Source organism: Cyprinodon tularosa, unplaced genomic scaffold (assembly GCF_016077235.1).
Source record: "Cyprinodon tularosa strain WSP-4 unplaced genomic scaffold, ASM1607723v1 ctg227, whole genome shotgun sequence".
Classification (NCBI taxonomy): Eukaryota; Metazoa; Chordata; class Actinopteri; order Cyprinodontiformes; family Cyprinodontidae; genus Cyprinodon; species Cyprinodon tularosa.
This window is the reverse complement of record NW_024038846.1, coordinates 472,390-495,249: the sequence shown is the minus strand read 5'-3', so window position 1 is coordinate 495,249 and position 22,860 is coordinate 472,390. Positions and strand designations below refer to the sequence as shown.

General features: G+C 37.5%; 1 protein-coding gene across 1 annotated transcript in view; it reads left to right on the top strand.

Annotated features, from left to right (window-relative positions):
- The window catches only part of dock4b (dedicator of cytokinesis 4b), a 114,647-nt gene that overhangs the window by 76,972 nt on the left and 14,815 nt on the right, over nucleotides 1-22,860 (top strand). The window contains exons 37-49 of the mRNA XM_038286511.1: nucleotides 18-104; nucleotides 214-318; nucleotides 596-737; nucleotides 2,172-2,338; nucleotides 4,813-4,899; nucleotides 6,444-6,620; nucleotides 9,678-9,761; nucleotides 11,532-11,651; nucleotides 11,946-12,067; nucleotides 13,512-13,623; nucleotides 15,635-15,716; nucleotides 16,828-16,937; nucleotides 20,158-20,230. Of these exons, the coding sequence (XP_038142439.1) occupies nucleotides 18-104; nucleotides 214-318; nucleotides 596-737; nucleotides 2,172-2,338; nucleotides 4,813-4,899; nucleotides 6,444-6,620; nucleotides 9,678-9,761; nucleotides 11,532-11,651; nucleotides 11,946-12,067; nucleotides 13,512-13,623; nucleotides 15,635-15,716; nucleotides 16,828-16,937; nucleotides 20,158-20,230 (1,468 nt within the window). The remainder of the gene's footprint in view (nucleotides 1-17; nucleotides 105-213; nucleotides 319-595; nucleotides 738-2,171; nucleotides 2,339-4,812; nucleotides 4,900-6,443; nucleotides 6,621-9,677; nucleotides 9,762-11,531; nucleotides 11,652-11,945; nucleotides 12,068-13,511; nucleotides 13,624-15,634; nucleotides 15,717-16,827; nucleotides 16,938-20,157; nucleotides 20,231-22,860) is intronic.

Genomic DNA, 22,860 nt, shown 5'->3' with positions numbered 1-22,860 from the left:
TCTTTGTGAATCGCCAGTGTTGGGAGAATGGCATCATCCTGTGCAGGGAGCTTGCAGATCAATACGAGTCGTACTACGACTATAGGAACTTGAGCAAAATGAGGGTAAGCTGTGAGAGCAGCAGGTGGAACGTTTTACTTTTTCGTTTCAAAAGAAAGAAACAAATACTGTGAATTATTATTTTTTTTAATATTGTTTTATTTATTTTGTTAGATGAGGGAAGCATCCCTGTATGACAAAATAATGGACCAGCAAAGATTAGAGCCGGAATTCTTCAGAGTTGGCTTCTATGGAAAGAAGTTCCCTTTCTTCTTACGGGTAAAAAAAAAAAAAATTTACATATTCTCTATATTGTCTTTTTTTGTAACATGTTCTCCCTCTGCAAAATTGAAATATACCTGCAGAGAGAATTAACATTGTCTTACATAAGGCTCTTTCAGTGTAAAGGTGACATTCAGCAAATTTTATTCTGCACCATTTAATGATGTAACAGGCACCATCCTTGTTGGAGTCTGTAGTTGCATGCTGCAGCCACTAGATGTCAATCTAACCCTATGATGGCCTTTTCCCTTACATTCGCCCCCTTCTGCTGCAGAATAAAGAGTTTGTGTGTCGCGGCCATGACTACGAGAGGCTGGAGGCTTTCCAGCAGCGGATGCTCAATGAGTTTCCCCACGCCATCGCCATGCAGCACGTCAACCAGCCGGACCAGACCATATACCAGGCTGATGCACAGTGTATCCTGAGCAATACATATTCAAACCATGCAATAGACTACTGATAGCACGATGCACAGGCACCTTTGCGTTTTTTGTATCTATAACCGCCCATAATAAGCTATGACTTGCCATATATTGCTGTTTGTTTTGCAATCATAATCAAAGACCATTCACATGCAAAAGCAAACAAGGAAGTGGTACAGTACTACATAGTTTATGCTGTATGCCAAATTTGCAATCATGCACACTGTGGTGGGGAATCCATTTTGAAAATAAGCCCTGGAGCTTGTTTCTCAAAGAGAGTAACATTAGTTTTTACTAGATTATGGGAAAACTCTTTCTAGTGATGCTGTTTTTTACCAAAAACTAGCAAACAGGAATAATCTGCTATTTGGTTAGTCAAAGGAAACAGTATAAAATGAATCATCTTGATCTAATCTATGAAAAAATAAGGTTAAAAGGAAGGATTTTCCGAAACCTAAGCAAACAACCCCTCTATAAATCCCTTAAGTAGCAACAGGAAAGCATGCTTCCCCTCTAAGCATTGTTTAAATTCATAAATACAACATGCTGGCCTTGTTAATAATTCACACAAATGTATGGCACAAGTGTTGGCCTACATAAAAGTACTGAAACAAAACACAGACTGCAGGGATAAGAAATACAGCACTTATTACCTTCATCAGAAACATATTTATAGGCTGTATGTTTGTATGTTACTACAAATAGGCAATATTGGCATCCATGCATATGTGCACCTAAATATATATATGCACATGGTATGTGTGCTCATGTGAAAGTTATTTGCACTTGTGAACATGTTAAATTTATTTGCATTTATTCTAATCTAAATGTGTTCATGTGAATTGTAAGCATCTACATGTAATTGTCAGGATCAGGATTCATTCATGCATCGCTGTGAAGATGTTAATTCGAAGAGTAAACATGGGAAAAAATTATATATATTTTTGGCTTTTTTGAGCTGGGTGCAGTTACATGGGAACTAGACATTGATGGGGATTTTTTACATCCTCACTGGTTTATTTCACATCAGGGCAATCAATAGCATCTCTGTCAGATTGTTCAGCCATTCGTGTATCCTGGATTCAAACTCTAAGGAACTCAAATCATGTACATCAGCTGTCCTTCCTATTATAAAGCTGCACATCAGGTTGTGTATTTCCTAAATGATGGTTAGACTGGGCCATGCTTTTGTAAGCCTTAGACATCTTATGTTAACAAAGCTTTCCTTTCCCACCATGTTCCTGTGCACAATGCACTTAACAATACTTATGTATGTGAATGTGTCCTCATCTGCCCCTCAGAACAGCCTCAGGTTCCCGTATTCTTTCAGATCTTTGAAAAAATTGTCGTCCATTTCAGCCCCGCAGCACTTTTCATACGTTGCTCTCTTGTACTTTCCTTGACCTGCGGGGGGGCGGGCCCTTTCAGACCTGCAAATATACGCTGTAACTCCCATTCCAGAGAGCCAAGACGTGCTACAGCGAGACGGGGTGCCGGACAACATCAAAAGCTTCTACAAGTTTAATCACATCTGGAGGTTCAGATACGACCGGCCTTTTCACAAGGGCACCAAAGACAAGGAGAACGAGTTTAAGGTAGACATAAAGTAGATTTCTGCAAAAAGGCATGTGGGGGGAATAAAAGGCTGGTTTGAATGTGAGTGGAGAAACTCTGAAATAATCCATGGTGTGAAGTCAGAGAATAAAACTCCAGTAATTCTATCGGCACCTTCTCCTACAGAGCCAGTTGAAACAGCCTTATTGACATCTTGCATGACCTCGCTCCTCCATCATGCAGCATGTAGGCAGCAGTAGGTTCTGCTCAGGTATTAGTATGTGTATATAGTGCATGTTTTATTCATCGGGAAAGCGGCATCAGTAATTATACACAGAAACCCAGGCAGTAGTCAGAGCCGCGTAAAGGCTTGAGCACAGATGAAGCCTTCTCAGGCTGATTTGATCCTGCAGCTGCACACACTTTGAGACGCCCAGCAACACAGTGCACAATATTACTCTCATAAATATTCAGCTTTTATTGCACACAAGCTTCATGCCGTTTTCTCATCACTTCCATCAAGGTTACTTGGCTAAATTTAATCACAGTATCGCATTTTCATTTAGGCCGGATGTCTCTGGCCTTGAAGTAGAAATAGCGTGCAATAAACATTAATGTTGAGACTAGAGCCCACAGAGGGTGGGCACAAATGAAAAAGTCATCAAACGACACCCTACAAATGTATATTTTCTTTTCTTGGGAAAGCATAGACTTTGTATCTATGCCAGAATTTTCTCTCAACTTCCTGCTTTTTTTTTTTACCTCCTGCAAGTTATGTTCAGGTGGGTTTCTTGGCCTTTAAAGGAATAAAATCAATAAAGGGCAGCAGGGTTGTGTAGTGAGTCGGAAGATCCTCCTTCAGTGTGAGGACACTGGATCGATGTTGCATATCGGCTCTCAGCCGCTCTTTTGGGGGGTCCTGAAAAAAAGACACTGTAAACAAATCAGCCCATCCTGTATCTCAACATTGATCCCAATTGGTGTTTGAAGCATTTTTAGCCAAAAAAAAAAACAAACAAAAAAACAGCACTGCTTTAAATTAAAAAAGGGGAGACATTGCAACAGATTGATGCCAATATATTTAATGCGCTTTTCCTCCCTATATCTGCTTTTCTTCTGTATTGCTTGTGGCCAACTGCAATGTAGGCTAGTTTTTACCAGCCTTGTTTGACTTCTGCCCCCTTGCCCATTTTATCATATTAAGAGTAACCCCTTGGTTACAGGTTATTTTCCAAAAATAGAAAGTATAACTGATTATAAAATAAAATAAAAAATATATAATTTCCTTGACTTTAAAATTTAATGCTCAGACATTTAATGAAAGAAAGTGACTGAATGTACTGAAATAAGTATAAAATCAAATTAAGTTACAAATTACAGTTTTTAACAAAAAAACTGAGCTTTTCCGAATAAATCCCCTATACACACATCTAAACTTGACAAATCAAGAAATAACTGAGTAATATTTGGATTCACTATCTGTTTTACTTTTTTTTATTATTTTTTCTCAACCAAAGTTAAAATAAAATAAAAATATTGACAGATTTTTTTTTTTTTATAAAAATTTTTGGTTGATAAAATCTTGGTTTATTTTGCATTTGGGTCCTTATAGAGCAAAACCCATCCCAGCCCAATCACTGATCTAGACAATTTTATTGCTTTCTTTCAACAAATCTTTATTCCTCCATCATTCTGGCCAGATTAGTGGAGGACACAACTCCAGTTGTTGCACTGACATATACCCTACATCTCTACAGCTCCTTCAATGGCAAGGAAATCAAGATGTTTATCTGATTGGCCGTTCAGTTGAATTGGAACCGACCAGAACAGTTGGATTTATACCCAAATTAAATCACCCTATTTTAATTAGCTTACTGCTAAAGGTAGTTGGTTGTACTTTTCTTGATTTAAGGCTATGAAAATAAAGAAGTATAAATACCGAACACATAATTAACACAATATTTTTTGGTTGCATATCAATAAAAATGCCATGGGTAGAAATACTTGTGCAAGAAAAGAATGTGAGATTTTGAAAATATAATGGATGCAAACACTAGAGAGTTTTATGTGCCTCTTGTAAAAGGCTAAACCTGGACAATGAATATCAAGCAGCTTTCCATTCCTGGGGTTTGTTGACATGCTTACATTGTAGTTAACTGTATCACGTCTGCAGCACTATAGGATGAATGTCTAACATTAGGAGCCTCCTGTAAATACTCGAGTTGCCGTAGTTTACATTCTGTCAGAGTGACCTTGCGAGACGCCGGTGTATTGACAAGTACCCAAGATGACTGTGTAAGCGCTGGAACGTGAATGATGGCATAAGGGATCAGACATGACACCTTATCTGCATCCAAAGTGAACCTTTGGCAGCCTGCTCATCCTTAAGTTTGAGCTAAAGTGTAAGAAATTGAAAGCATCCGTGCATTAGGCGTGAGTGGGGATGGATTTTATTTTATTTTTATGATAAACACGATCTCATGAAAGTGTCTTGGGTTGTTTTTCTTTTTCTCAGAGCCTGTGGGTGGAGAGAACTACCCTGACTTTGGTTCAGAGTCTCCCAGGCATTTCCCGCTGGTTTGAAGTCGAGAAGAGGGAGCTGGTGAGTGTGAACACTCTTGATAAAATTACCTTGAAGACATAAAATCAAACACATCCGCCACACACAAGTACACTACAATTTTTGAAAGTTGCAATCCAAAGCTCAAGCAGTAACCAAGTAAACATTGGCTTCCTCAAGAAAACGCTGCAAATGTTTAGATTTCTTCCCTTTTCACATTTTTTTTCTTCAAAAAAATGAAATCCTCTTTTTTTTTCCTTTTTTTTCTTCAGATCCCAAAGAGCTGGGTTGATATTTGAATACATTATTGTCTTCTGAATATGCAAAACAGGAAGCAGCATGTGTCTCTTAAGGTCTAAGCTCATATTCTTTAGTTCCAGCTGCTGAGCGTGGTGTGAAATTGTCTGAAAGGGAAGCCTGCATTACCCTGCGATGGTTTAACAGCACAAATGCATAAGACATATGAAATTGGTGGAAGGATTAAGCTTTGTGAGAAAGTTGAAAATGGAGGATGAAAAGAAGAGCGTACACAAAAGTGACCAGGAGCGGAGTAATTGCTGCATGCGTACACTTGTTGAATAGATGTCAAGATAATTATCACCCACTTCTGAGCAGTGGAGAGCATTTCGATTTTTAGTTTTTCTTTTTGCGAAATGCTTTGAATTATTTTAGTTCACTACTCAAGTACAGAAAGAAAGAAAAAATGTTTTCTTAAGCAGAGCTTTGTTCATAAAATTGATTGAATATGTAGAATAACATTTCAAGATTGTTGTATTTTAATAAAGTTTTTGTTGTAGTTACAGCTCATTTTAAGAAAAAAATATATTTTACTGATTTTAATCATAACTGAACAAAATAAACACAAATAAACACTTTAATGCTTGGTAAGGAATTTGCGAAAGCGTCCACTATTTTAAGATTATAAAAAAAAACTAATACCCAGCTGCCTATATAATATTGCTCATTAAATGCATACTTTCTAGGATTATTAAAAGGAAAAATATGTTGGAGAATGTTTCAGAAACTTTAAAATGTGGAAGATACCGGTGCTTTTTTAGCTTCACCTGCTTGACGAGCATAGAAAATTTAAATAATTACCATCTAGAAATTAACTTTTTATCTCACAGGATTACATCAACTATGTTTTAGTTGAATCATAATGCACCTATATGATGTTTTTAGTATTGCAAAAATCATTGATTTTAGGTTTTCCTTCCACTAAACTTTCCATGATTACCCTGTGAACAGCCAGCTTTGTTACCAAGGTGGCATCAATGGCTGTCTGCTGGGCAACAGTCAAGTCGTCCTGTTCATTTTTCAAAACTTTGCAGTTTAGTTTTGACTATGCAACACAGTTTGCAAACTAGTATTCATCTCATGGGATGGTGAAATTTAGTCATTTAATTGGCTGTAAGCCATACCCTTCAAAATGAATAAAATCACTGATAGTGTTAAATGTATGCCTGTTTTTATTAAAATTTTCTTGAAATAAATAACCAGTTTATGAGGAGGCGTATGAAGAGGTTCATGCAGTGAGAAAATCTGTAACATCTGAAAAAATGTTTTTCTAACTTCCCTGATCACAGGTGGAGGTGAGCCCGTTGGAGAACGCCATCGAGGTGATAGAGAACAAGAACCTGCAGTTGCGCACGCTGATTGCCCAGTGTCAGAGCCGGCAGATGCAAAACATCAACCCCCTCACTATGTGCCTGAACGGGGTCATCGACGCCGCTGTCAACGGAGGCTTGGCCCGCTACCAAGAGGTACGAATGGCTCAGTCGTACTTTGTTGGGGGGGGGATCAGAAAGCGAGGGTCGAGAAGCACTGACATATAGATTGCCTAATGATGTATGAAGGTGGGATGTATGCAGCAGAGGGGCTGCATGGGGAGGGGAAAGAAAGAGCAGACGAACAGCTGGATGGATGGATGGATGCACGAGCGGCCCGGTGAGGTTTTGATCGAATTTATAGATGAGTGGAGAGCAAGAGGGGGTTGGAAGCAGAAAAATGAGATAGATGGTTGATGCTGGAATGAGAGGATGGAATGGAGCTTTCAGTCAGCGAATAGATGGGTGGATGGAAGGATAGATGAGGGAAGAGAGCTGCGTCACATAAAAAAAATCACATAAAGAGAAATGGAGGGAAGGAGTGTAAAGAGATGGATGGTTAATATTAGCTTATTGAATGAGGTAGGAGGATTTATGCAGCTGCTGCATTGTAGGGTAGAATGGAAAAAGGCAGATAATAAAAGAAAAACATCTTGAGTCTCAAACATTTGCATCTACTTGCCGCTTCTCAAAAGAAATCCACTTGAGAGTGTAGTGTTACCGTGCGGTGAGCTCCAACTCTTCACGAAAAGCTTGACAGCCTCAAAAAAAGAAAAGAAAAAAGCAACTTAAAATGTACTGAAGAAGATAGCTTTAGCCTCTGCGAACTGAGCGGACTCTTCTTCTTGTCGCTTAGCAACTGCTGTGAGCGTGGATCTGGGGGCTGGAGGGGTAGGAGCTTTTTTTTTTTTTTCTTCATCACTCATGCCTGTTTGCAGGCCCCATATGCAGAAAGCGTTCACATTTCTCTGCTGCTTTTCATTTCTTGGAAATTTCTCTTTCAATCCCCAGAAGAAGAAGAAAAATGACACACAAAAAAAAAATAATATCAACAACTGGGCAGATATTTCTTTTGCATTCAAACCGCCGCCGACATCAACGGCAGTTTTTCTTTAACTCAGCAGCCTATAAATCTGTTAATTTCCTTTTCACTGCGTAATACCAATTGACAGCCGTGGAGGCCCTGCTACAAATGAGGGCGAAATTGTTATTAATAATATTCAGATTTATCGCTGTATTCGCCGTTGAAACCCTTCCGAAAGGAAGGGGGCAGAATTGGCTTGTGATTTATTTCCCCCTCCTATCAGCACTCCCTTTCTAATTGGACTTTGCTAATGATTAACTGAAGCTGGGTGCTACCCGTCCCAGCCCAACGAGAAATTTCCATCCCACGTCAAATTATTGATCAGTTTAGCAGCTTTCTTTCCTTAGGCTTTTGATTTGTGTTTTTTTTTTCTTTTTTTTTTAAATGCGACAAAATAAAAAGTACATTATTTATGCACTCAAAGGTTTTATAATTTCTTATCTTGCCATTTTGCAGAGTTTAATAAGATATGCTATCCTGTATGGCGCATACTAATTTGATAAAGATTGCCATCTGGTGATGTTTGGAATATTAAAGCACCTTGAGTATTCAGACTCTGAAAGCCGTTTGATAGGAATCTGTGTTTGTTTGTGAGTGTTTAAAGCAGCCTCGAGCATCTTTTCTCTCAGTCTGTCTCTTTTAAAACAGACAGCTGTATCTTTGAGAGGAATAGTGCTGCACTTTTTTTGAAAACCCTCCCTTTTACCTCATAGTGCCTCTCATTTTTTTTTCTTCTTCCGATTTTCCTTTTGGGGCAGATTTGAGAACAGATTGGGAGCTGGGCTTTTCATCATCTCAGCTTCTCTCCTTGCTTTCGATGTAGTCTAACACAGACTGGAGAGGATTTGCGGTAATCTTAAGACGTATGACAGGCACTGATGCCACTGTAAACAGCAAGGACCTGACAGTGTATGTATAGGGAGTATGAACGGAACAGGGCTTCTAGCTCACAAGTGGAGAGCTCACAATGTTTGGTTGAAGAGTGTTGGTGGGTCTTACATGATGGCCCCTCCTTCTAACATCCAAAAAACAATAAAAAGGTAGAAAGTCATATAAAAAAGGGGTGAGGTAAATTACAGTGCAACCTTGCACAAAGCAAAAAGCAGGGGGCGCCAATTCCAAACCGACTGCACCTTTGGAGGGAATGGAAAACTTTTTCTAAGGGTGCAAATACTTTGTTTTTAGCCTGGTGCTCTTGCACAGCTCACACTAAAAAGCTACAATATTTACACAATTAGGATGACTCCAAATCTAAGAATTGATTTAGGAAAATATAGCTCTCCCTACAAGACGATGTTCTTTTACAAATTGAACAAACTTTATTGCCATCTTTTATACACAGAGTGTATACAAAACTAAATTTCGCTTTTTAACAGTTAATGAGCAGTTTAAAACAGTGAAAAACTGTTAAAAGTCATGGTGCAAAAGGTATTAATATGGAGAGGTTCAATGCACTTCAAAATAAATAAATATAAGGTGCAAAATGCAGTAGAATATTAGTTGTGTTCTATCTAAATGGATTATGAAGAAATCTTCTATTTAGTGCATATGTTCAAGTGTGATGCAGAGTCTTCTTTAGAGTTTCAACAGTTCAACAGTCTTATTAGATTACATTTGATTAGATTCAACTTTATTGTCATTACACAGGTACAGGTACAAGCCACGAAATAAAGTTATTTTAGCCGGTTATTGTTAGCCTGGTCATTGTTATTACATTAAAATGGTATTTATGCGGTTTGTCTGCCTGAGTTAATGCAACAAAAATAATTCATTATAACAAAAAGCACATGATAAGAAAAAAATCTTTATTTGAAATCATTTAAAAAGTGCTGGACCAATTACTGTGTTTCTGATTTTGCAGTTAGATATTATAATATATTTTGTTTTTATGTGTATATACTGTCATATTTTAGTATCTTTACTGCAGGTTGGTAATCAGTGAGACAGCGTGCTGCTCACTTTTTGCTCAAAAATGCAAATGCATTGAAGGACTACACAAATAAAAAAATAAACAAGTAAAAAACAAAACATTCACTGAGTCAGATCTGGTGGGATTTAGGTAACATTGCCATGCAAAAAACATAATCCTCTCCAGGCCTTCAGATGCTCAGTACTTTGTTTATTTGCAGGCTTTTTTCGTGAAGGACTACATCATGAATCATCCGGAGGATGGAGACAAGATTGGTCGACTGAGAGAGCTCATGTTTGAACAGGTCTGAAAATACAGAAATAATTCCCTCTTTAAAAAGCTCAAAAAGTACAGTATATTTAATTTTTTGAAGATGTTATATTTATTATTTCTTTCAATACTATATATATTTATAGTAGTTTTCTTGTGCACATAAATGGGTAAAAGTAAAAACAATTCATGTCAGATGTATGCATCTATATCAAAATGAATTTCCCATTGTTTTATGGCTCTGATGGTTTACTTTTGTAGTGGATGAACAGTTAAAAAAAAATAAAAATTAAAAAGATCTAAAGATTTACATACACCCCTTAAACTAATATCTGCTTAATTATCCTCTTTCAAAATGCAGAAAAACCTCAGAATTTTTGTTTCCAGTCTTAATCTTAGCTCATTTTTTTTCTTTTGCAGAATATCTAGATTATTTGATTTATTAGTTTTTTCTAGCACAAAAACGAATAGCTTTTAATAGGATTGACCTTGCATTTTGTTCCAGAAGTTTAATATGATCCTATATCTTGTTGGGACACCCAGTAATGTTAAAATGTAAGCCAGCTAGCTGTTTATTTAAAGCAATCCACTTTTGCAAAGTACCTTTAGAAATATGGTGGATTGCAGCATATTGCGGTTACAATCATTTTTAACTGTTAATGTTCCTCAGCCTGAAACTCTCAGCTACTCCAACTCTACCTCTCATCAATGTTGGCAACTTGACTCCTGTGCGGTGGCTTCCTTTGGAGATTTGAAGCTGGGTTCATTGTAGACAGGCGCCTCCCTCACGTAACACTTTGGAGCAGGAGCTACATACCTTTTAATGCCTCAGTGTGTTTTTATGTTTTTAAAATCATTGGAGCTTGATCATGCATAACAAGACCAGGGACAAACCTGCAACGGTGATCAGGGCAGCTAGATGACGCTACAATGAGAAGCTTAAAAAAAATCAACCTCTGTGCTAATGAGCAAGCTGCAGTTTAGAATGCTGTGAAAAATATTACCGTCTACAGGATCCCTTCTCCCTGCCTTAAGCACAATCCCCACCTGGCAGACGACGACCTTTACAGCGTCTGCTGCAGGTTTGAAAAGCAGCTGTTTACACCTTCCTCCAACTCATCCACATCTCACTCTGACTGAAAAGCTTCCCATGCTCCGGTGAGACTGAGGAGCATCTTCACACATACCCCTATCTCCTCCTCTCTCTGTACACAAATGACTGCACTAGCAGGCTTGTCTGTAAAACTCCTAAAGTGTGCAGGTAACACTGCTGACACAAGTCTGATCCAGGAAAATGATGAGTCTGAATAAAGGCAGGAAGTGGATCAGCTGGGTCTGGATTCCGCCTCTGATTTTCTCACACAGACAATGTTCAAAATAAGGACCAGGAGAGACTGGACGCACTGTGGGAACTTTAAAAAGGATTCTTCCTTGTACTTAGAACTAGAACAGAATCTCTGCAAACGACACACCCTGAATGCAATCTGTCTAAACCTCAGGTCACCAATGCAGGGCACCATTTACAAATAGTCCGTGCAAACAGGCGGTCAATAGATTTTCTCACAATTGCACAGAATGTTCTCATTTCGACGAAAACATCAATGTACCCATAATATTTTTTCATCCGCAGCTCAGTTTCAAAATACAAGAGAACTTATTAGACATGTGCATGTTTGTTTAATAAAAAAAGAGGCAGAAAAATACCCCCAAAATCTGGTTTAGGGAGATATATGTATATATAACGTTGAGCACAAGTGAACTTCTTGCTGGATTTGTATTTGATATTTCTGTTTCTGTGTTGCAGGCCAGCATCTTGGAATACGGCCTAGCTGTGCATGAGAAGTATGTTCCCCAAGACATGAGACCCCTTCATAAGAAGCTGGTGGACCAGTTCCATCTCATGAAATCCAGTCTGGGCATACAGGTATTAAACACAGATGAATTCAAACCCAACATAAACAAATTAAGAAGATTGCATATTTTCTTACTTTAAATTATTAAAAAGTGTAAACCACATGTGAGAGTAGAACGCATCTGCTGTGCTCAGATTTCTAATTCTATGACCCCTGCAGTCCTAAGGAAGGGGGGTCGGGGAGCCACCACTTGTTAAACAAACCTCCCCTCATCTACATGCCAAACATTTTATTTATGCACCACATGCTGACTGGAGGAGCCTTTAATCATGTGCTTTCCTTCTTTCCTTCATCTGAAACTGCAGGAGTTCCCAGCTTATGTACGGGCAAGCCCCGTGCCCTTCACCAATGGGAGCCCACGGACTTACAGGAACTCTGTGCCAAGTATCATCAGCCCGGACGCGGGCAGAGGGGTATCAAGGCGGAGGTGATGAAATTATTAATTTAATCATTAAATAGATCTATTTTTACATTGGGCTTTAGTAAAATACCATCTTTTATGAAGTGAAATGTTAAAAAATCATCTAGTAATGGATCTTTCCTCCAGCTGTTTACTTCTGTTTTTTTTTTTTTTTTTTTTTGGGGGGGGGGTCTGTCTATTTGGCTGACTGCGGGTGGGTGTTTTGATGTGCTCAGTGACCCTTCCGCCCTGTCTACCTGCGACATTCTCCAACAACAGTCTATTCCCATGGGGCACAGAAACTTTGGCGATGCACACATCGCTTCTATCTCACTTTGACATTTCCTCCTTTTTTTTTTTGCTTGTTTTTCGTGCATCAAGTTTTGCTTTCCAAAAAAAAAAAAAAAGGGAAAATGCACTATATCTGTATATATTTTTTAGACGTTTTTGTCCTTTTGATGAAATACTGCAATTGTCATTCTAACTGTTATCATCCAAACTGACATCCATCATCTCTCTCTTATTTTCTGCCGGTTTTTCCATTGTGTTGGACTCCTTGGTGAATTTACGGTAAGTGAAACACAGCTACTTGTCAACATAACTAAAAAAATATTTTGTCTTGCTTGGCTGGAAAACTTCAGTGTGCGTTAGATTGATTTTAAAGCACCATTTGCTGCCTTCAGGTCGGAATCCATAAATGGATCTTAACAGTTGCTGCTCGGCCAAGAATTGGAATATTATTATTTAATAATAACAATAATAATAATACATGCTTTCATGCAATATCTGAAACAAACTCAAAAGAGAAGGACATCATTTGCACAAAAGTTTTTTCATTATAATTTATTCCACAGCTTATATTTTTTCAGTTCTGCTTTGTCATTAGGCTAATGCGGCTATTTTCCTCTTTATAATGATTTTATGATTTTTATTTGTTTGATATATAGAAAAAATAAAATAAAACATGATTAGATTTTGTTTAAAAGTTGATTCGATGTGTTCGAAGGCTTGTGTAGGTATTATTTCTCAGTGAAAAATGAATTTCATTAGCAGTGATTCCCTCTTATCTTCTAGGGTAAAAAGGCTAACATAAATCAGGCTTGATGTTCTATCCTATTAAATGCATTCCCACAGCATTTTGCTACCACTACCATGTTGCACTACAGGAATGGCTATGTGTGGAGTTTACTTCTAACCATGCATATTGTTTTGATAGTTTTCCATTACATCTAAATGCAAAAAACACTTTTCAGATTGACTGTGGGTAAAAAAAAGTTTGTGTTTTTCCTCCATTGTAGTTATAGGATACTTAAAGTTGTCCAAATATCACATTGATGTATGCACTTTTAAGATGAGAAAATGTGAAAAAAAAGAAGAGAAGCTCTTAATGTCGTCGTTCATGGAACATAACTTAATTTCCTTTGACCAAATCTGCCATAACAAGCCCTCTTTGTCTTCTTAGCCCCTGCAGCTACCCTGCAGTGAACCGTTACTCCTCGTCCTCCCTTTCATCTCAAGCCTCCAACGAAGTCAGTAACATCACCGGGCAGTCGGAGAGCTCAGATGAAGTCTTTAACATGCAGGTAATCTCTCGCCTTTAAACACACATACAAGCAGACTCTTATGCACTACCCACACACCCCAGAAAAAGGTTCTTTAAGTAGTAGATTGAGTCCACATCCCAACATTTGCCTTCCTGCTCCAACATGCTCAACTCGTATCACTTTTCTTTTCTAATCCCTCCTTGCTCCATTCCGTCCTAATTTTTTTTTCTCTCCTCCGACCCTTTTTCTCACTATCATGCCGTCTTTCATGTCCAGGACTCAGTCCGGCCAAACAAATTGTCATGATTATATCAATTCAGGACACGGTGCTTTGTGCAGGCCGTCCAGGGAGCCTGCCTGAGTCTAATCTAAACTAGATTTGCCCAATTCAAAGAGCTGTCGACAACTCTTGGCAAGCTGTCTGCCGCACCTGGCAGGCCTGGAGTAATAGTAGAAGAGGCGAAACACGGAGAAAAAGGCTGCTGTCAGGAATCTGACTAAGTCAGTTTGGATAATAGATTTGGATATTAAATCTTTCATTTCCTGTTAATTAACTATTTACTTAAGGATGGAAACCAGTAATAGAGTTCATTAAGAACTTCCATTGAACATCTTTATTTTTGTTCTCAGATTTATTTGGTAATTGACACTAGTAGTATCAGACAACAACCAAAGCACCTTATGTAGATTGAAGCCCAAAAGTATTGGTCCTTTTTAAAGATTTCGCATTACCACAAAGTTTGCTTTTGCTTGGCTATTTAACAGACATCTCTCAAAAGATAATAAAACAAAGATTTGAAGAAATTCTTCAATCACATATCAATCACTATAGCAGATGACTTCAACACTTTTTCTAATATTGCTCAGGTAAATAAATGGTGAATAAATGTCTCCAAATAAACAACAGCTGCTTGTTTTGGTGGATCAGATCTCATTAAATTTCCAAAGTGTGCAAAGGGTATGATTAAATACAAATAAATATACTGTTAAAAGGTGATGCCCTATGTTAACTATAAACTAGTTCATGTTGTTTGCAAATGACATAAACTAAAAGTAGAAATAAAAAAAGCAGTTTTGTTTTTGTTTCAGTTTACCACAAATTTTCAATCCCTTCATTTTGCTGACCTTCATGTCTTAAATAAAGCAAGATATTTTTTCCAAGAAGCAAAGGTACTTCTGAGTAATATTAACAGTGCTGATAGTGTAAATTGCAAGTAGAAGCTCAATATTTTAGATAAGATTTATACTTTATGAAAGGTGCCGTGAAAATGTGTCTGTATTGGCAGTAATAAAAAATGTTTTTTCTTCAAGGTGATAGTTAGCAATGCTTACCTCTCTGACGGCGCTTTATTCATCTCTACAATTAAACATGAATCTATTATGCTAAGAATATGTGACATTAATTGTACTCTGTTACACCTTCCTGTTATCTCTATAGTCCCGCTTTATGCAGGAGACATGCCTACAAAATAATTTTTAGGAGCTTTGTATAGATTTTATGCATCATCTTTCATGACATCTCTTTCATAGTAAAATAAAATAATCAAAAAGCTAAGTAATCTTCTCTCAGTAACAACTTTCACCCCAAAGAGTGTCGTCAATAGTGCTAACTAGGCTTCATTATGGAGCATTTTATAGCAAAGTTTTCAAGCGTCCGATCCCGGTCGTCAACCCATTTTCATCTACGTGGCTGGTTTGTTTATGCGTTGCAGTAACTGAATTTTTGCTTGAAAAAAAATCCTCAAATTCCTTTATAGATTCAGTTATTTTTACACCAAAAATAGTTCCTAGACAAAAAGAAATTGTGTTAAAGTATTTGCTATAAAGCGTTAAAAAGCTATATGTTGGCAGATCAAATTTTATTAAGATCATCAGCAAAAAATAAATCTATTGTACCCTTTACCCAGATTATTGAAGTGAAAAGAATACTGTTTAAAGTCAGCTACCTTATTTTAAAGCAAGCTCATTTATCCTTTGGTAAATGGAAAATGATTTTAATATTTTGTTTATTTAACAAAAATGTACATAATGTTGTCTTCTCCACCTGCAGCCCAGTCCATCTACCTCGAGTTTAAGCTCCAACCATTCTGCCTCCCCGAATGTCACCAGCTCAGCCCCTTCCAGTGCCAGAGGTGAGATTGCTTCTTAAAAAAAATAAATAAATCAGCATTTCCGACTCTTATCCAGTTGATTTAAATGGAGTGTTGCTTGTTAGAAAGGGCGCACTTTCGACCTTACAGTGGAGTGGTGGGATCCCGTCTGATAAGGTTAAAATCTAGCTAAAGAGTCTCAAAGAGAATGTTGAAAAGTAAGCAAGCCGAGAAAACGAAAAACAAAGAGAATACGGAATGGAGATATATAAATAAATCAGCTGAGAGAAATGGTGTCGAAGGGAACTCAAAGAGCCAGCAAAAACGTGCAACAATGTAAGAGAGAATAAGAGATTTTTAGAACTGAGCTGACTATTCCCGTATAAAAAGCCCCGACCAGGCCGGCCGCAGTTATCCAAACCTCCTCCGCTGTGCAGAGTGAATAGCTAATGCCTCATCCTGCCGCCCTCTCAATCCAGTGTGTTTGAATGTGTAAATGTGTTTCTCCCTGATCCCCATCATAAAAAGCGAGAATATATGAAGACGTTTATGGAACCGTATGCACTCCCCTTTGGCAAGCTCCTGACAGCGGGCGGCGCCCTTATAAAAGTGCCCTCTGTCTACCCATAAAGCGTGCGAAGAATTATTGCCTCTGTGGTGCTACCTGAAGGAGAGCCAGCAAATGCGATCTTATATTCATATGATAGCCCTCCAAGTGCTGTCAAGTTGGCTAATGGTTCAAGATTCATGCAGCAGCTGCTGAGAGGAAGGGCAGCGTTTGTGAAGAATTTGCACGGTTGGTTTTTGCACCTATCTATCGTATCGCGTTACATATGTAAGCGTGTCTGGCTGTTGTGATTGTCCCTTGTAATGGAGGAGGCAAGGGAGTGAAGTTAGAGGGGAGTGAGGAGGATGTGTGAGTGTGGGTGTGCGAAGGAGGGGTCAGGCCATTTATCATGTTGTAGAGCTAGTGAGGCTGAAAGGACGGCGAAGAGAGAAGCTTGGAGGGAGAAAGAGAGATTGGCCTTTCCTGATTGCCAGTATTTGCGGGTAATAGCCTAACACCTTGCTCCCTGTTTGGTCCAGCACATGTTTGCTCTTCCCGTGTGTGTGCGTGTGTCAGAGCTCTAACATATCCTTCTGTTCATTTCAGGTTCGCCTCAAATGGCAGAGAAACACAAGCATTCCAGAGAAAATGCCTGCTTATCTCCGAGAGAGAGACCGGTCAGTGCCATCTTCCCCAACCCCCATGATCCTGTACAGGTTGGCAAATACAAAATTCTTATTTTTTTATTGGATTAAAGGTATAGTGGAGGATGTTCTTTTTCTGGGTGGATCATCAAAATAAGTAGTTCTCCTAATTGTCAATCATTCTGGTTATATGTTTACATAAGGCTCTCCTATGTGCTTGTCCCCATTTTTACTTGCCGGTAGTGAGTCTGACATAGTGGATAAATTGCAAATCTTCTTTGGAAAGTAAGCTTATATGAGTGATTGCATTGGTGACACTTTTAAACAGAGCGCACATGAGGAGAAATGGGTTTGTGCATGCTTTCACACATGTTTAATAGGGCGTTCCCTCTCAGGAGCGGGTACAGGGTTGTGTATGTGCATTATTTTAAAGCGGAGAGAGCAGGTCTTTTAAAAAAAACCGTGAAAATCCTCCACTATACCTTTAAGCTAATCTAACTGAGGAAAACAGCTTTGACTTTGGTGCAACACCAGTAGAGTACATTAGATCAAATTAAACTCTTTTTAAGTAAAAAAAAACAACAGTATTAATAATAAAAAAATGACTGAAACAAAGTATGAATTCTTTAGCAGAGTTTGTGCTTCCATCTGTAGCAATAAGTCAGGTTTCAGGGTCATTATTTAACAGAAACAATATGAGTCATGAGTAAGATACAGCGCATGCCACTTTTACCTTTCCAAATGTAGCTTTTTGAAGATTGACTGGTGATGCTACCAGTCTGCTTGATTTTCAAACAGCCAATTTAGCTAAAAAGGCGGGGGAAAAAACTGCATGAGGCTTCTTTCAACCAGCTAATCAGCAATCAACTGCAACAGATTAAGCTAATCTACTTTATACAATCTGCTTTGATACACCTGGACTCATTATTGTTTCTGTGGCATTATTCACATTCTGAATTATTCCAAAGTTTCAATAGAAAATATTAGTAGATTTAAAAGAAATTGTGTTAAATGAGCCGCAGATTATAATGAAAGCATGGGGGCCTGCAACCTCAGACTTTTAGCTCATAATGAATGGCCACAGTACCTATGAGAACTGCACAGATATTTTGATTGATAATTGAGAAAGACATGGTTATTTTTAAGATACCAGTTTTTAATTTGTTTAAAAATATTTTTTACTTCTGTCCAGTTTCAAGTGTTTTCTTAGTAAGAATATCTAAAAAATTATTGATGGTAAATAATTGTAGAACTCAATTTGCCAGAGTTATGAATAAATTGGGATGCAGACATAGCTTAATAACAGTTAGTTAGCTGATAACTGGTCACACAATGAATTCAACACTTTTGTTTTTCACAGAAATTTTAGAAGACAACATAAAAAAAATTATTATAAAAAGGCCAAAATTGTCTTTGTCAGTTATTCGGTTAGTTATATTTTTCCATTTTGGACTAATTTCCTACATAGCAATACATGAAGAACTGGGACAGCAAGTTAAAATATGATAAATGGAAGGAATATTTATTGCTCACCTTTTAACTAATTGTCAGTCCTCAATGCAATCATTCAGATGAGTTTTTTCATGACTTTATGGCCTTTTTATAACACAGACAAGGATTACTAGAGCTCAACAAATAGTAAGTCTGTCAGAATAATATTATGATAGAATGTTAAAAGTGTCTGCATTCAATTTTTTATGGTAGCTGTAATGGTTTTTATATGACAAGGGGGTGAAATAAAAGACGACAACCTTGAAAGAAGAGCAATTTCTTGCATTTCTGCTCCACCCCTCTGATATGTTTAATGAGCTTCTGTTAAGTTTTGCTTTTTTTAATCAAAGTCAGCAAAGGTGCGACTGGACCACAAAGTCAAATTAGGAAGCAGATCCATAGTTATCCAGCACTCTTTGAAGCAAATCTTGAGTTTATAACAACTTCTGTACCCAATGAGGTGCATACTCTGGCAAAAAACAAGGTCACCTTTTTAATGTACAATACATCTCAATGGGTGACTTCTATGTAGGAGACAAAAATGGTGTAAGGCCATTTTGTCGCTGAGAGGTGCAATTTTTCAAGAGCACTAGACGGTACTTGTGTTTTTGTTAAACATTAGCTCGCCCCTATTCGAGCCTCAGGGGAGAAAAAGGGAAAGTCCTGTACATCAAACCAGTGTTAACACGAAAACAAGAGGTTATGGAAACTGCTTGATATTGTAATTGCTTTCCTAGTTGAAGGACAGAATGTAACCCGACCACACAATCAGTCCGCAGACAAATCTCTGATAACGGAAGCCTTATCTGTTTACTGTTGAAGGCCATTCATCTCTTGCAGTCGCAGCTTCATATGAAGTTAACCTCTTTTTTCACCCTGTTTATGTTTAATTCTATAGAGGGAATATTACAGATGACTCAAATACTACAAAACATTTTTATTAATTGATTAATCTGGCTTCTGCAAAGATTGTTTAGCGAGATTCTTATTTTTGTTTTCCTTATTTAAACAATTATAGACACAATTTTTTTATGATATCTACCAGATTCTCTTCAAATGTCTTTCATTGGTAGAAAACGTTTTGGTATTAATATGTATATTATTCTTTTTAGACATGCATGCATCTTGTGACATTATAAATCGGTTATTTTAATTATGTTTGTTTGCATTTTTCTTGGAATCAACGGCATTGATTTGCATTTTATCTATATTATAAAACCAATAAAAACTGATTGGCTTTATGCTTGTGTTTAGGGTGATGATCATGAACAAAAATACAGAACTGAATTTAAGTGTTTGGGTTTTTTTTCAGTTAAATCGTTTTTTTTTTTTTTTTTTTTTTTTTTCTATAAATCAGCTATTTTTTTATTATCATTTTATTCATTTTTATTGTTTGATACAACATAACGAAAGTTCTTTGTGCATGTGGTGCGGTCAGGTTGATGCTACAGTGTAACTGCAAATGTCTTAATGAATTCTGAGTTCAGTTGAAAAATGAGAGAAATGTTTAAGTATATGATAAATAAATAAATAAATAAATAAATAAATAAATAAATAAATAAATAAATAAATAAATAAATAAAACAAGTTGTGCTCAGGGCTATGTACAATCCGTGTTCCGTTCTGTAAAAAAACAAAAAAAAAAACATAAGATTGAAAGAGAAATTGTGAACTTTACATTTGTTTCTTACCCCACTCCACTGTTGTTGTTCTGTTCTGGTCCTTATAAGAGCTTAAATAGCACAGCTCCGGTGTGTTTTTCATAAGTTTATTTAGAATTTGTTATTTCCTCTTTCTGTAGCGAGCTCCTACTCACCAGATAGGAGACACAACTCTACCCAGGAGTGACCCCAACCTCTCTGCACCAGATAAAGGTACATTCTCAACGCTGCACATCTATTATTCTTCCTACTTGCACGGAGAACTGCTGACTCAGCAATCAGAAACACAACAAAATGACTCTTCCATGGAATATCTATTATTTTATGTCTAAGGGAAAAACCCTTCCATTCATTAATCCCTTATTTGTGTCCATTTATCCTAATCCCCAAGGAGAAATTGCTCCCATCAGCGTTATTATGCAGAGCTCCAGAGCAGACAGCTCCTTAGACTCTCCTCTATGCATACTCTCCTGTCCAGGGTGTCAGCCATCTTGCTTATTTATGCAGTGTGTACCTTTCTCACCACACACTGTGGAGAAGCATTTGTTTTCTGGCAGCTGCTGCAGAGAGCTCCATAGAAGCTTGCTCTAAAAACATAAACGGAGCAGAAATGAATCTATTGTGTTCTCATGACCTTTACAGAAAGCCAATTTTTTTGTAAAGCCATGACTGCACATTTGCCATTCTAGCTAGATCCAAGTTTTCTCATAAAACCGTAATTGACATCATTTAGATTAGTTGTTTTTATATTGGATTTGTTTCAGATTGCGAGACAAAAACTTTTATCAAAAAACCACTGAATAAAAAATACAAAAAAACTGTAAAAATATGCATTTCTAGCTTGTTTTTGGGGATTTTTTCTTTAAATTCTTTTCATTTGTACATAACTCAATACATAAACTAATATCAACTCTTAAAATAAACAGTTTCTGCTATATCCTAAATGGTTCAAACAAGCTTGGTTCAAATGGTTCAAAAATTTTGGACCTTAATGAGATTTGAACATGTCTAGGAACATTAAGCTAGGACCAAAAACATGTAATTTTCAATGCTTAACCTGCCATAAAAAGGTGAGTTTAAAAATGATGTCCACAAAGCTCCTTTCTTTAAACTTCTCTAAAGCAAAGATAGCATACTTCAAAAGTAAGACCATCAGAATTTTAGTCAGACAATGGTTCACTGATTTTAGCTCCTCTAAATAGTGATTACCTTCCCGACTTAAATGTATTACATAGTGGTAGGCAATGATTGATTTTTTTATAATCTAGATTAATCTCACTTTAATCTTGGATTTAAATCTAAATTCATCTATATTTAAATCGCTCCTTTGGATTCTGTCAAAGGCATTCATGATATGTGTGCTTCCTCCAGAATTTATAAGCAAACATTTCCTTTTTTAATTATGTTTGCAAAATCAAACGTAATTTCATCTTCGTGCTTAAGATTAGGACAAAGCTATAAATAATTTTTTTGCTAATTTTTTGTGTTTTTGCAGCAAAAAATAGAGTTTCCCACTTCCAATTATAGATTTTCCACTTTAACAATACAGGTGCTGGTCATAAAATTAGAATATCATGAAAAAGTAGATTGATTTCAGTAATTCCATTTAAAAAGTGAAACTTGTATATTATATTCATACATTACATACAAACTCATATATTTCAGATGTTTATTTTGTTTAATTTTGATGATTACAAATGACAACAAATGAAAATCTCAAATTCATCATATCAGAAAATTAGAATATTACTGAAGACCAATAAAAACAAAGGATTTATAGAAATGTTGGCCAACTGAAAAGTATGAACATGAAAAGTATGAGCATGTACAGCACTCAGTATTTAGTTGGGCCTCCTTTGGCCTGTATTACTGCAGCAATGCGGCGTGGCATGGAGTCGATCAGTCTGTGGCACTGCTCAGGTGTTATGATAGCCCAGGTTGCTCTAATAGTGGCTTTTAGCTCTTCTGAATTGTTGGGTCTGGTGTATTGCATCTTCTTCTTCACAATACCCCATAGATTTTCTATGGGGTTAAGGTCAGGAGAGTTTGCTGGCCAATTAAGAACAGGGATACCATGGTCCTTCAACCAGGTACTGGTAGCTTTGGCACTGTGTGCAGGTGCCAAGTCCTGTTGGAAAATGAAATCTGCATCTCCAAAAAGTTGGTCAGCTGCAGGAAGCATGAAGTGCTCTAAAACTTCCTGGTATGTGGCTGCGTTGACCCTGGACCTCAGAAAACACAATGGACCAACACCAGCAGATGACATGGCACCCCAAACCATCACTGACTGTGGAAACTTTACACTGGACTTCAAGCAACGTGGATGAAGTGCCTCTCTTCTTTTCCTCCAGACTCTGGGACCTTGATTTCCAAAGGAAATGCAAAATTTACTTTCATCAGAGAACATGACTTTGGACCACTCACCAGCAGTCCAGTCCTGTTTCTCTTTAGCCCAGGCAAGACGCTTCTGACGCTGTCTGTGGTTCAAGAGTGGCTTGACACAAGGAATGCGACAGCAGAAACCCATGTCTTTCATACGTCTGTGTGTGGTGGTTCTTGAAGCACTCACTCCAGCTGCAGTCCACTCTTTGTGAATCTCCTCCACATTTTTGAATGGGTTTTGTTTCACAATCCTCTCCAGGGTGCGGTTATCTCTCTTGCTTGTACACTTTTTTCGACCACATCTTTTCCTTCCCTTCGCCTCTCTATTAATGTGCTTGGACACTGAGCTCTGTGAACAGCCAGCCTCTTTAGCGATGACCTTTTGTGTCTTGCCCTCCTTGTGCAAGGTGTCGATGGTCGTCTTTTGGACAACTGTCAAGTCAGCAGTCTTCCCCATGATT